The sequence below is a fragment of the Nerophis ophidion genome, linkage group LG12 (genome assembly GCF_033978795.1).
Source record: "Nerophis ophidion isolate RoL-2023_Sa linkage group LG12, RoL_Noph_v1.0, whole genome shotgun sequence".
NCBI classification, from domain to species: domain Eukaryota; kingdom Metazoa; phylum Chordata; class Actinopteri; order Syngnathiformes; family Syngnathidae; genus Nerophis; species Nerophis ophidion.
The window spans coordinates 9,883,719-9,897,896 of NC_084622.1; the positions used below are offsets into that span (position 1 = coordinate 9,883,719).

General features: G+C 44.8%; 1 protein-coding gene across 1 annotated transcript in view; it reads right to left on the bottom strand.

Annotated features, from left to right (window-relative positions):
* Positions 1–5,958: 5,958 nt before the first annotated feature.
* LOC133562944 (voltage-dependent calcium channel subunit alpha-2/delta-1) overlaps positions 5,959–14,178 on the bottom strand; it is a 311,591-nt gene continuing 303,371 nt past the window's right edge. Inside the window, exon 41 of the mRNA XM_061916789.1 lies at positions 5,959–10,502. Coding sequence (XP_061772773.1) covers positions 10,466–10,502 — 37 coding nt within the window. The 3' untranslated portion in view covers positions 5,959–10,465. The remainder of the gene's footprint in view (positions 10,503–14,178) is intronic.

Consider the following 14,178-nt stretch of genomic DNA (forward strand, 5'->3'; position numbering starts at 1 on the left):
GTGCTCGGGCCCAGCGAAGCCGGAGGTGTTTTCTGGGTGTTGTTGATAAATAGCTTTGGCTTTGCATAGTAGTGTTTTAACTTGCACCTACAGATGAAGTGGCCAATTGTAATTACTGATAGCGGTTTTTGGAAGAGTTCCTGAGCCCATGTGGTGATATCCTTTACACACTGATGTCGCTTTTTGAAGCAGTACCGCCTGAGGGATCAAAGGTCCGTAATGTCATCGCTTACATGCAGAGATTTCTCCAGATTTTACTGAATCATAACCTCCTCCAACCACTGACAAAGCTAAAAACAAAGCTCCTCCGCTGCCAGTCTGTGGAAACACTCTCCCTGACCACCTGAGGGCACCTCAGACTGTGAATGTTTTTAAAAAAGGCTTAAAAAAACCCTTCTTTTTTTTTTAAGCCTTTTTTTTTTAGATATATGCATGCTAGTTCTAGCTATTAGGCTGTTCTAGTTTTTATTTTGTATTTATTTTTATCTTTTATTTGTTTTAATACACTGTAGCACTTTGAGGTTGTTTGCTCAATGTAAAGTGTTTTTACAAATAAAATATATTATTATTATTATTATTATTATTATTGTTATCATGAGAGTAACTTAATGACTCTTTGTGACCACTCGGTGTCGCCAAAAATTATTTACATTCCACTTACACAATTTGAGGACCTCTAATCCGCCCTTAAATCCAATCAAACAACATCCAAAGACCGCAAGCAGTACATTTTGTGACTATTAACCGAGTATTAGTGATATTGTTATTACGGGTGCTAACGCAGACACTCTAATTGTAGCGCCGCCGTGATCACGAACATGTGTCCCTATGTTTACATCATCGACTGATCAGTTGCTTCCTCGTGTCCTTGCTCGTCAAACTTTACTCAAGATCATAAATCATCACCTGGAAAGTAGAAGGATGAAGATGTATTCAGACAAGGTGGTACACTTTGACAGCCAATTTAGACCCTAAAAGGCCCTTGGTTCCGCCCCCCTTTTGCGAGGATTATGAGTCATTCTTCATCTAAATGTGAATATATGAACATCCTAGCAGCCCGCATCTTAATGACAGCAGACATTGTCCAGTGTGTGATGTTTTATTATGTTTGTTGGCTCTCATGAAGTCTGCGGTGAGAAATAATCGGTGGCGTTGTTGAGGGGAAACAACCAATGTCCTCATACAATTTTGAAATTAATGCGCCACACATGTTTACATGATCAAAATATGTAAATATTAAATGTTATTATAAATATTACTACATTACATGTATACTTACATCATGTATATATTAAATGTTATTACATTACATATATACTTACATCATGTATATATTAAATGTTATTATAAATGTTATTACATTACATATATACATACATACATGTATATAAAACCCTAATGAAAGTGATTGGATGTTTTTTAAGGGCTTTATAGGGAGAATAGAGCGGTTACCGTATGTTCCGTTGTCAGCTATTTTTTTTTCATATATTTAGAATGCATTAACATAAATAAATGCATCCGTTGTCATGTCTTTCATTATGATTGTGAACGATAGGCCAAATTCCGAAAAAAGTGGAATATTCCCCTTTCATTTCAGTTATAAAATATTTTGTTTTTTTTTGGTGTAAATATCTACCATTGTTCTCTGAGCAATTTTATTTTATCAAGCATTTTGTAACATTTAACACTGCAAAACAACAAAAGTGCCACATTGTAAGGGATAATGTGTATAACCAGTACAACCATCTAAATGCTCCCCTCCACCTCAAAGAACTACATACCCCCAAATCCTCCGCTCCGGACAGGCTAACCTATTCCAAACTTTGAGCACAAAGCTACGAACAATGGGAGACCGGGCTTTCTGCTCCGCCACTCCCAGTCTGTGGAACGCTCTCCCTGATCACTTGAGGGCACCACAGACTGTGAAAGATTTAAAAAAAGGCTTAAAAAACCCTTCTTTTTGTAAAATCCTTTCTTTAGATATATGCATACTATTTCTAGATATTAGGCTGCTTTAGTTTTTATTTTTATTTATTTTTATGATCTTTTTATCTTGATTTTTTAATACACTGTGGCACTTTGAGGTTGTTTACGTAATGTAAAGTGCTTTTTGCAAATAAAATATATTATTATTATTGGTATCGACCTACACTCAACTGTTTCAGGCACAGTCACAATGTTATGCATTTAGATTTCAACATAGGCTAACATATTTTTTAAATCTATTTCCAGGTTGGATTTGTTTGTAATTCATTTACATTTGAGCTGATCTGACCTTGTTTAGTGGAGCAACATTTACGCTCGAATGGTAAATACTTCTACGGGGGATCCCGGATGAAGAGGAGCTGTGGAAGTGGCAGCGTCTGCAACTCCTTAAGTCAGGCATGTTAAAGGCTACGACCTCGTCCCTCCTTTACAAGGGGATCCGCTTACAAAGCTCCCTTCTCCATGATCGCTATATTGCAAACATACACGGACCTCCCTGTCTGACACGTCTCTAAAAGAAACAAACCGTTTTAAGACTCTCCACGTGACGCTCATTCTCGGATTGGCGTCACGTAAACACAAACGGCCCGCGAAGTCAAAACAGAGAACCGTAGCCATTACAATACAACACTTTTATTGTGAATATAATATATTTGCACAATAATCACCACCATGTTATAAACATTGTTTAACCTTTCTGTTCTTTTTTTTTTTTTTACAGTAAATAGTGTACAAATGTATACAAAATGTATTCAGGCTATAGTCCACAAAAGAGTAAATAATGTACAGTATTAAAGCACAATCAGATATCATTGGAGGGGACACAAACATGCCTCGACATAGACATGGACCCTCCATCGGGGTTCCAACACGTTTCAACACTTTGATAAACGGGCATCGCCTCCACACGCAGATCCGCGTCAAGGCGGCGTTCAGACAACAACACACAAGCAGCTCTTCCCGGAAACTTTGCAGCGTTATTTTTATTTTTTTTTAATTTGGCATCTGCTTCACAGCACTTTTATTATCAGGACAACGACATAAAACAAGCAGGAGCCGATACGGTCATGGGTGAAAAATGAGATCATTCACAAGTCGCCTCGGCTCCCGAGTCTGGGGGTCCAAAGACGCCTTGGCTCCCGAGTCTGGGAGTCCAGAGTTGCCTTGGCTCCCGAGTCTGGGGGTCCAGAGACGCCTTGGCTCCCGAGTCTGGGGGTCCAGAGTCGCCTTGGCTCCCGAGTCTGGGGGTCCAGAGTCGCCTTGGCTCCCGAGTCTGGGGGTCCAGAGTCGCCTTGGCTCCCGAGTCTGGGGGTCCAGAGACGCCTTGGCTCCCGAGTATGGGAGTCCAGAGTCTCCTTGGCCCCCGAGTCTGGGGGTCCACAGTCGCCTTGGCTCCCGAGTCTGGGGGTCCAGAGACGCCTTGGCTCCCGAGTCTGGGGGTCCAGAGACGCCTTGGCTCCCGAGTATGGGAGTCCAGAGTCTCCTTGGCCCCCGAGTCTGGGGGTCCACAGTCGCCTTGGCTCCCGAGTCTGGGGGTCCAGAGACGCCTTGGCTCCCGAGTCTGGGGCTCCCGAGTCTGGGGGTCCAGAGTCACATTGGCTCCCGAGTCTGGGGGTCCAGAGTCGCCTTGGCTCCCGAGTCTGGGTGTCCAGAAACCCTTTGGCCCCCGAGTCTGGGTGTCCAGAGACCCCTTGGCCCCCGAGTCTGGGGATCCAGAGTCTCCTTGGCCCCCGAGTCTGGGGGTCAAGAGTCGCCTTGGCTCCCGAGTCTGGGGTCCAGAGTCGCCTTTGCTCCCGAGTCTGGGGGTCCAGAGACGCCTTGGCTCCCGAGTATGGGAGTCCAGAGTCTCCTTGGCCCCCGAGTCTGGGGTCCACAGTCACCTTGGCTCCCGAGTCTGGGGGTCCAGAGACGCCTTGGCTCCCGAGTCTGGGGCTCCCGAGTCTGGGGGTCCAGAGACACCTTGGCTCCCGAGTCTGGGGATCCAGAGTCGCATTGGCTCCCGAGTCTGGGGGTCCAGAGTCGCCTTGGCTCCCGGGTCTGGGGGTCCAGAGTCGCCTTGGCTCCCGGGTATGGGGGTCCAGAGTCGCCTTGGCTCCCGAGTCTGGGGGTCCAGAGTCGCCTTGGCTCCCGAGTCTGGGGGTCCAGAGTCACCTTGGCTCCCGAGTCTGGGTGTCCAGAGACCCCTTTGCCCCCGAGTCTGGGTGTCCAGAGTCTCCTTGGCTCCCGAGTCTGGGGGTCCAGAGTCGCCTTTGCTCCCGAGTCTGGGGGTCCAGAGTCGCCTTTGCTCCCGAGTCTGGGGGTCCAGAGTCTAATTGGCCCCCGAGTCTGGGGGTCCACAGTCACCTTGGCTCCCGAGTCTGGGGGTCCAGAGACGCCTTGGCTCCCGAGTCTGGGGCTCCCGAGTCTGGGGGTCCAGAGACACCTTGGCTCCCGAGTCTGGGGATCCAGAGTCGCATTGGCTCCCGAGTCTGGGGGTCCAGAGTCGCCTTGGCTCCCGGGTCTGGGGGTCCAGAGTCGCCTTGGCTCCCGGGTCTGGGGGTCCAGAGTCGCCTTGGCTCCCGAGTCTGGGGGTCCAGAGTCGCCTTGGCTCCCGAGTCTGGGGATCCAGAGTCACCTTGGCTCCCGAGTCTGGGTGTCCAGAGACCCCTTGGCCCCCGAGTCTGGGTGTCCAGAGACCCCTTGGCCCCCGAGTCTGGGGGTCCAGAGTCTCCTTGGCTCCCGAGTCTGGGGGTCCAGAGTCGCCTTTGCTCCCGAGTCTGGGGGTCCAGAGTCGCCTTTGCTCCCGAGTCTGGGGGTCCAGAGTCTAATTGGCTCCCCAGTCTGGGGGTCCATAGTCTCCTTGGCTCCCGGGTCTGGGGGTCCAGAGACGCCTTGGCCCCCGAGTCTGGGTGTCCAGAGACCCCTTGGCCCCCGAGTCTGGGGGTCCAGAGTCGCCTTGGCTCCCGAGTCTGGGGGTCCAGAGTCGCCTTTGCTCCCGAGTCTGGGGGTCCAGAGTCGCCTTTGCTCCCGAGTCTGGGGGTCCAGAGTCTAATTGGCTCCCCAGTCTGGGGGTCCATAGTCTCCTTGGCTCCCAAGTCTGGGGGTCCAGAGACGCCTTGGCTCCCGAGTCTGGGGGTCCAGGGAAAAAAGAGAAAACTAGAAAAGGCGATTCCTTAAAGGCCTACTGAAACCCACTACTACCGACCACGCAGTCTGATAGTTTATATATCCATCCATCCATCCATTTTCTACCGCTTATTCCCTTTCGGGGTCGAGGGGGGCGTTGGCGCCTATCTCAGCTACAATCGGGCGGAAGGCGGGGTACACCCTGGACAAGTCGCCACCTCATCGCAGGGCCAACGCAGATGGACAACATTCACACTCACATTCACACACTAGGGCCAATTTTAGTGTTGCCAATCAACCTATCCCCAGGTGCATGTCTTTGGAAGTGGGAGGCAGCCGGAGTACCCGGAGGGAACCCACGCTTTCACGGGGAGAACATGCAAACTCCACACAGAAAGATCCCGAGCCTGGATTTGAGGCAGACGCACTAACCCCTCTGCCACCGTGAAGCCCCAGTTTATATATCAATGATGAAATGTTAACATTGCAACACATGCCAATACGGCCTTTTTAGTTCATCCAACCATCCATCTTCTTCCGCTTATCCGAGGTCGGGTCGCGGGGGTAGCAGCCTAAGCAGGGAAGCCCAGACCTCCCTCTCCCCAGCCACTTCGTCTAGCTCTTCCTGGGGGATCCCGAGGCGTTCCCAGGCCAGCCGGGAGACATAGTCTTTTAGTTTACTAAATTGCAATTTAAAATTTCCTGCAAGGTATCTTGTTGAAAACGTCGCGGAATGAAGAAGCGTGCGAGTGACGTCACGGATAGTCAGGAAATATTAGCTCAGCACCACTTACGGGCTAAAAGTACTCTCTTTTCATCGCATAATTACACATTATTGTGACATATTGCAGCTGTCTTTAGCACCGAAACACAGCATGTTTTTGGATGGGAAAATTGTGATATATATTTTACTGGAGACATCATTGGATTATTGGTCCACCTGCAGTAGCTGTTTAAAAGGCAGCTGTGAGCTTGGCTCCTCGGCTTCTCTCTGAGACACTGCGTGTTCACCGCAGCCATCCGACCTCGAGGTATGTCTTTACAATCTCACTAAAACACTATTAAAACAATAAGCAGATAAGGGATCTTCCAGAATGATCCTAGTAAATGTGTCTAATTACATCTGAAACGCTCACACTGAAGCCGCCCGGAGCCGTCGGTTTTTATTTTATTTTTTTTATTTTTTTTCCAGTCCTTCGCTATCAATATCATCATCCACGAATCTTTCATCCTCGCTCAAATTAATGGGGAAATTGTCGTTTTCTCGGTGTGACGTCATCGTCTGCGACTTCCGGTAAAGGCGAGGCTTTTTCATCAGCACCAAAAGTTGTGAACTTTATCGTCGATGTTCTGTACTAAATCCTTTTGGCAAAAATATGGCAAAATCGCAAAATGATCAAGTATGACACAAAGAATTGACCTGCTATCCCCGTTTAAATAAGAAAATCTCATTTCCATAGGCCTTTAAGGAATTGCGTCTAATGCTCCAATGCTGAAGTTAAAATGAAATGCGGACAGAATGTAGTATGAATGTAAGAATAGTTTGAATGTTGAAAAGTTTAAATTTCAAGGAAAACCAGAAGTTGGTTTGAAACTTGGGAAAGTGTTAGTTTGAATGTCCAGGATGAGTGGAATGTGTTAATGTGGGATTGGTTCGAATAGGATGAAAAATGTGGGAATTGTGCAACTTAGGAAAATGTCAGATTCATTTCAATGGGAACTTCATGGAAATTTGGGAATTTTGGGTGAAACTGGATTTAAAAAAAAAATGATTAGGAGCTGTAATGTCCTGAATGAGGTGAATTGGTTGGTGTCGGAATTGTTTAAACCGGGCAAGAAATGTTGAAGTAGTAAATGGTATTAGGTAATTTCGGGAAAAGCAGGAATTTTTTTCAAAAATAGTCAAAAACTTGAATGATCTAAAGGAGTTGAATTTTTTCAAATCGGTTGAGAAATGTTGAAGTAGTAACATGTTGACTTGAGAAATGGTATTATGGCATTTCTGGAATTTAGGGAAAACCGGGTATTTTTCCATTTTAAAAAAAAACTAATTTTTTTTCCCGATTAAGAGGATTTTTTGGGGAAAATTAATGTCCTGAATGAGCTGAATTGGCTGGTGTTGGAATTGTTTAAATCGGGGAAGAAATGTTGAAGTAGTAATTGGTATTTGGGAATTTCGGGAAAAGCGGGATTTTTTTTTTTAAATGCTAAAGAACTTGAAAAGATCTGAATCAGTTGAAATTTTTCAAATCGGTCGAGGAATGTTGAAGTAGTAACATGTTAATTTGAGAAACGGTATTACGGAATTCCTGGAATTTTAGTAAAATTGGGAATTTTTCCAGTTCAAAAACAACTTTGTTTTTTTTCCTGGTTAAGAAGAATGTTTTGACGGTGAAATGCTTTGAAAAATGTGGAAGGAGTAGTTGACAGAAATAAGGGTGGAAATAGGGCTTTGGAAAAGCAGGAATTCTGGAAAATCCTGGAATTGATTTGAACTTGGCAAATTAAAGTTTGAAATTCCAGAATGGTGGAATGGGTTGAAGTTGGAATGGTTTGAATAGGTTGAAAAATTGAGGAAATGGTGAAAGTTTAAAATATGGTCAATTCATTTGGAATGGGGGAAAAATGTCCCGGAAAACCTGTAATTCTGGGAAATGTGTGAATTTTTAGAATTTGTCCAGGGAAATCTCCAGAATCCCGAATATGCTTAAGTTGGAATGGTTTGAATGTTGAAGAGTTTGAATTTCCAGGAAAACCAGAATTTGGTTTGACACTTGGGAAAGTGTTCAATTGAATGTCCAGGATGAGTGGAATGTGTTGAAGTTGGAATGGTTTGAATAGGTTGAAACGTGGGAAATGTGCAACTTGGAAAAATGTCCCATTCATTTCAATTGGAAATTCCTGGACATTTGGGAATTTTGGGAAAAAACGGGATTTTGGGGGGGGGGGAATGAATGTCCTGAATGAGCTGGATTGGTTGGTTTCGGAATTATTTAAATCGAGCAATAAATGTTGAAGTTAGAGAATTTCGGGAAAAGCGGGAATTTTTTTGAAAATGGTAAACTATTTAAAATGGCCTGAATGAGTTGAAATGGTTGGTGTTAAAATTGTTCAAATCGGTTGAGAAATGTTGAAGTAGTAAGATGTTGAATTGAAAAATGGTATTACTGCATTCCTAGTATTTTGGGACAAGCGGGATTTTTCCCAAGTCAAAAGACAAGAGGAATGTTTTGACAGTGAAACGGTTGAAATCCGTTGAAAAATGTGGAAGGAGTAGTTGCCAGAAAAAAGGGTGGAAATAGGGTTTACAAAAAGCAGGAATTCTAGAAAATCCTGGAATTTTCTGAACTTGGAAAAATGATAGTTTGAATTTCCAGAATGGTGGAATGTGTTGACGGTAGAATGGTTTGAATAGGTCGAAAAATGTGGAAATGGTGAAATTTGAAAAATGGCCAATTCATTTGGAATGGGAAAAAATGTCCCGGAAAACCTGGAATTCTTGGAAATGTTGGAATTTTTTGTAACTTTTCAAGAAAAAAACCCTGATTCCTGAATAGAGTTAAGATTTTGAAGTTGGAATGGTTTGAATGTTGAAAAGTTTGAATTTCCAGGAAATTCAATGGGAACTTCCTGGAAATTTGGGAATTTTGAGAAAAGCGTGATTTTTCTAGGGGAAAATGAATGTCCTGAATGAGCTGGATTGGTTGGTTTTGGAATTGTTTAAATCGGGCAATAAATGTGGAAGTAGTACATGGTGTTAGAACATTTTGGGAAAAGCGGGAATTTTTTTGAAAATTGGAAAAAAACTTTAATGGTCTGAATGAGTTGAAATGGTTGGTGTTGAAATTGTTTTATTGCTGAAATGGTTTAAATGATGGAATGGTGAGAATGTTGAAGAGTTTGAATTTCCAGGAAAACCGAAATTTGGTTTGGAACTTGGGAAAGTGTTAGTTTGAATGTCCAGGATGAGTGGAATGTGTTAATGTTAGAATGGTTCGAATAGATTGAAAAATGTGGGAATTGTGCAACTTGGAAAAATGTGCCATTCATTTCAATAGGAACTTCCTGAAAATTTGGGAATTTTGGCAAAAGCGGGATTTTTTGGAGGAAAATTAAGGTCCTGAATAATCTGAATTGGCTGGTGTTGCAATTGTTTACATCGGGCAAGATATGTTGAAGTAGTAAATGGTATTGGGAAATTTCAGGAGAAATGGGAATTTTTTTGGAAATGGTAAACAACTTGAATGATCTGAATGAGTTGAAATTTTTCAAATAATGAGATGTAAGCATGGGATTATTAAGTAGAAAAGAGAAGGTACAGTACTTTGTTGAAACACCAACAAAAACAGAGGGTACTCGTAATAACGTCACTATAACCTATAAGTGATTTAGCCCACGAAAAATGACAATAAAATATTGTTTTTCACGAGCTGTGTACGAGTATTGTTTGTTTGGGTGGGGGTCCTGCTTTGGAAATCATTCGTACCCCTTTCAGAGATCGCATATAGTTCCCATTAAAACCTTCACATGTTGCACAATGAGATGTAAGCATGGGATCCTAACTACCAACAAAAAGAGAGGATACTCGTCATAACTTCACTATAACTTATAAGTGATTGAGCCCAAGAAAAATGACAATATAATATTGTTTGTCACGAGCTGTGGGCCAGTATTGTATGTCTGGGTGGGGGTCCTGCTTTGGAAATAATGTGTACCCCTTTAGGAGATCGCATATAGTTCCCATTAAAACATTCACATGTTTCACAATGAGATGTAAGCATGGGATTATTAAGTAGAAAAGAGCAGGTACAGTACGTTGTTGTAACACCGACATAAAGAGGGGGTAATTATCATCACATCACCGGTTGGAGCGATCAATCATCAGAGCGTTTGTTGGATAGAACAGGCAAGAAAAAAATACCAACGACGACAAAAATCAACGCTGTCAGTGAATATACAGTCTTTGAATTAAAGGGTTTAGGCAGTACATCCAACCGGCCTCAAAACCGCTTTTGGGACATAGCATGAAAACATCTGAGCGGACTAATAACATAGAAATTAAATGCGGAAAAATAACTGAGAAACCTTTGGCACCGGGAAACGAAGACGCCAATACCGCGTTGGGAAACACAACAACACCACATTCGAAATCATCGGCATACCCGTCCCCGGGCATGCTCCCACCTCATGGCCTGTACTTGTGGGATAACCACGATCACTTTTGTGTGAGCGCCTCTCATGACCTGGTTTCCTCTTCATGCTCAGTGTCTTTGCGCTGCGTGCGTCGGCATTTATAGGCGTCATGAGCTTTGCAAAGGTGTGCTGAGCCACAAGAGCAGCAGTTGGAGCGCGAGCATGGCCCAGAGACTCGGGCTTAGGCAGGTCCCTCCACCGCAATCAGAATCGTCTTCCTGCGGGAACAAATCGTTCGCTAATGAGTAAACAGACGTTACGATGGAATCATTACTCATTGGTAGAATCGGGACATGGGGCCGAGCCGAGTGGATGCTTGGTAAGTGTTGCTCAAGACTTGATGATTGGCAAGTTTTAATGAAGAATCAGCAATAGTCGTCGTTATTCTGTTGAATGGCGGCCTGACAAAAAAATAAATATATACTTTTTTGCATCATTGCTACGCTAATTATTTCAATAATGGAACCTGTGGAGAGGCGGAGCTGGCAGCCCACAGCGAGGCAGGACACGCCGTAGCCCAGCCCAAGATGGCGGCGAGGAGGCGAGGCCGGCAGTCTGACAGCGAGGCAGGGTTTGATTGATTGATTGATTGAAACTTTTATTAGGAGATTGCACAGTTCAGTACATATTACGTACAATTAACCACTAAAAGGTAACACCCGAATAAGTTTTTCAACTGGTTTGAGTCAGGGTCCACGTAAATCAAGATGGCGGTGAGGAGGCGTGGACTGCGAGCAAGCAGCGAGGCGGGGCTCGCCGGAATCAACCCCGCAAATATTATCAGGTGCGTGGGTCGCCCAGCTGGGCACAATTTAAATATCCTCTCGCACTATATAAAAGGGCAGTGGCCGTAAACACCGGGAGGAGAGACTGAGAGAGAAGGAGCCAGAAGCGAGCGAATACTGAACCAGAGCGAGAGAGAGCCACAGGAAGACGAAGACGCACGGGACTGAAAATATCTGCAGGGTTAATTCCGGCCCGCACCGCCTCGCTGCTTGCTCGCAGTCCACGCCTCCGAACCAGAGCGAGAGAGAGCCACGGGAAGACGAAGACGCACGCGACTGAAAATATTTGCGGGGTTGATTCCAGCGCGCACCGCCTCGCTGCTTGCTCGCAGTCCACGCCTCCTCACCGCCATCTTGGGCTGGGCTCCGGCATGCCCTGCCTCGCTGTCGGACTGCCGGCCACGCCTCCTCACCGCCATCTTGGGCTGGGCTCTTTAATGCCTGTTTGTCGTTGTTTGACCAATTTTAGCAGTATAAGGAAGTTCACCGCACCTTTTGTGTTAAAACCATAACTAGGAGCCTATGTGGTGGATTGATTGTATCGGGAAAAAATGTGTATATAAAGTGTTAAAATACTTGATGTGCAAAAAAGAGAACTTTTAATGCGAGTTGCCTTCAGTTTTTAAAAATGATTATACATGTGTAAACTTTATTAAAAATGTGCAAAACATACCCGTAACTACAAATGTTCATACTGAGAAACTGATTTTTCTTTTGCAAATAATCATTAACTTAGAATTTAATGGCAGTAACATTTGGGAACTGAGGAGACCAATTTTTGAAGCTTTTCAGGTGGAATTATTTCCCATTTTTGCTTGATATATAGCTTAAGTTGTTCAACAGTCTCCGTTGCGGTATTTGACACTTCATAATGCACCACATATTTTCAATGAGAGACAGGTCTGGACTACAGGCAGGCCAGTCTAGTACCCACACTCTTTTAGTACAAAGCCACGCTTGTTGTAACACGTGGCTTGGCATTGTCTTGCTGAAATAAGCAGGGGCGTCCATGGTAACGTTGCTTGCATGGCACCATTAATGCTGCAAAACATGTATGTACCTTTCAGCATTAATGGTGTAAGTTACCCATGTCTTGGGCACTAATGCACCCCCATACCATCACGGGTTTTGCCTTTTTGAACTTTGCGCCTAGATGGTTCTTTTCCTCTTTGGTCTGGAGGACGTCCAGTTTCCAAAAAAACAATTTGAAATGTGGACTCGTCAGACCACAGAACACTTTTCCGCTTTGCATCAGTCCATCTTAGATGAGCTCGGGCCATGCGAAGCCGGTGGCGTTTCTGGGTGTTGTTGATAAATGGCTTTTTGTTTGCGTAAAATAGTTTAAATTGCACTTACAGATGTACCGACGGACTGTAGTCAGTGACAGTGGTTTTCTGAAATGTTCCTGAGCCTATGTGGTGATATCCGTTACACACTGATGTCGGTTTTTGATGCAGTACCGCCTGAGGGATCGAAGGTCCCGGCCATTGCGGCTTACCTGCAGTGATTTCTCCAGATTCTCTGAACCTTTTGATTATATTACGGACCGTAGATGGTGAAATCGGGGGACGTCTCCGTGCTTCAATACCCACTGATTTCACTTATCTTGTGGAAAAACCCGGCATCTTGCTTTATTCTTGCATCAGCTGCAGGCAACAACAAGCGAGCACACACACTTCTCATTCAACTCCTACTAATCACTCCCCTGCTGCCCCCGCCCTGGGACCAGGGCCTCCAAAGTATCCATCCAGGCCGTTTTGGCCACGATCTCTTGATTTTTGGACCTCCAAAATCCAAATCTCCTCCTCGGTCGTGTCAACGGGGTGAGATCATGTCTGGAAAATGTTGACAAATCGGGTCGGTCCATGCCCATTCAGACATGTCAAGGTGTAATATACGATCGGCAAACTTATTTCATTTGAAAATTGTGTCTGTGCATGATGTTTTGACCCGCACCAGCACATTTTCGCTCAAATGACGTTCGATACAAATATCGACTCCGCGTAGACGTGGCGGAAATCTGCGGACTGTCATGCCTTCGATTGTCCGATACGGCTAATAAACCATATTTTTCGGCCTATAAGGGGCACTTAATCCTTTCATTTCCTCAAAACTCAACAGTGCGCCTTATAACCCGGTGCGCCTAATGTACGGAAAAATTCTGGTTGCGCTTACCGTCTTCAAAGCTATTTTATTTGGTAAACAGTAGATACCAAGAGATACGTGTAGCTTGCAATATGACAACAATAAGTTAAAGTACCAATGATTGTCACACACACACTAGGCGTGGCAAAATTATTCTCTGCATTTGACCCTTCACCTTTAATCACCCGCTGGGAGGTAAGGGGAGCAGTGAGCAGCATAGGTGGCCGTGCCCGAGAATCATTTTTGGTGATTTACCCCCAATTCGAACCCTTGATGCTGAGTGCCAAGCGGGAAGGCAATGGGTCCCATTTTTATAGTCTTCGGTATGACTCGGCCAGGGTTTGAACTCACAACCTACCGATCTCAAAGCGGACGCTCTATCCGCTAGGCCACTGACCTAAACATGCAAGACTTAACCCAAGGAAACAGTTTGTTGCTTCCAGTTTGTTTTCATATTACAAGTACGACTTCTGTTTTCCTGCTCGCTACCCCGCTAGCTTCCACGCTAGGCCCCTTTTTGTTTCTGCCAGCTTCCATGCTAAGTTCCTTCTGTTTTCTAGCTCCCATGCTAGCTCTCTTAGTTGGTTATCCGCCTTGTGCACACTTTTTGTTGTACCCCTTTTGTTTGTTCTTGTTTTAGTATTTATATTAAATCACGTTTGTTTGTTCTTGTTTATATAGGGACGGCGTGGCGCATTGGGAGAGTGGCCGTGTGCAACCCGAGGGTCACTGGTTCAAATCCCACCTAGAACCAACCTCATCACGTCCGTTGTGTCCTGAGCAAGACACTTCACCCTTGCTCCTGATGGGTGCTGGTTGGCGCCTTGCATGGCAGCTCCCTCCATCAGTGTGTGAATGTGTGTGTGAATGGGTAAATGTGGAAGTAGTGTCAAAGCGCTTTGAGTACCTTGAAGGTAGAAAAGCGCTATACAAGTACAAACCCATCTATCATTTATTTTATTTA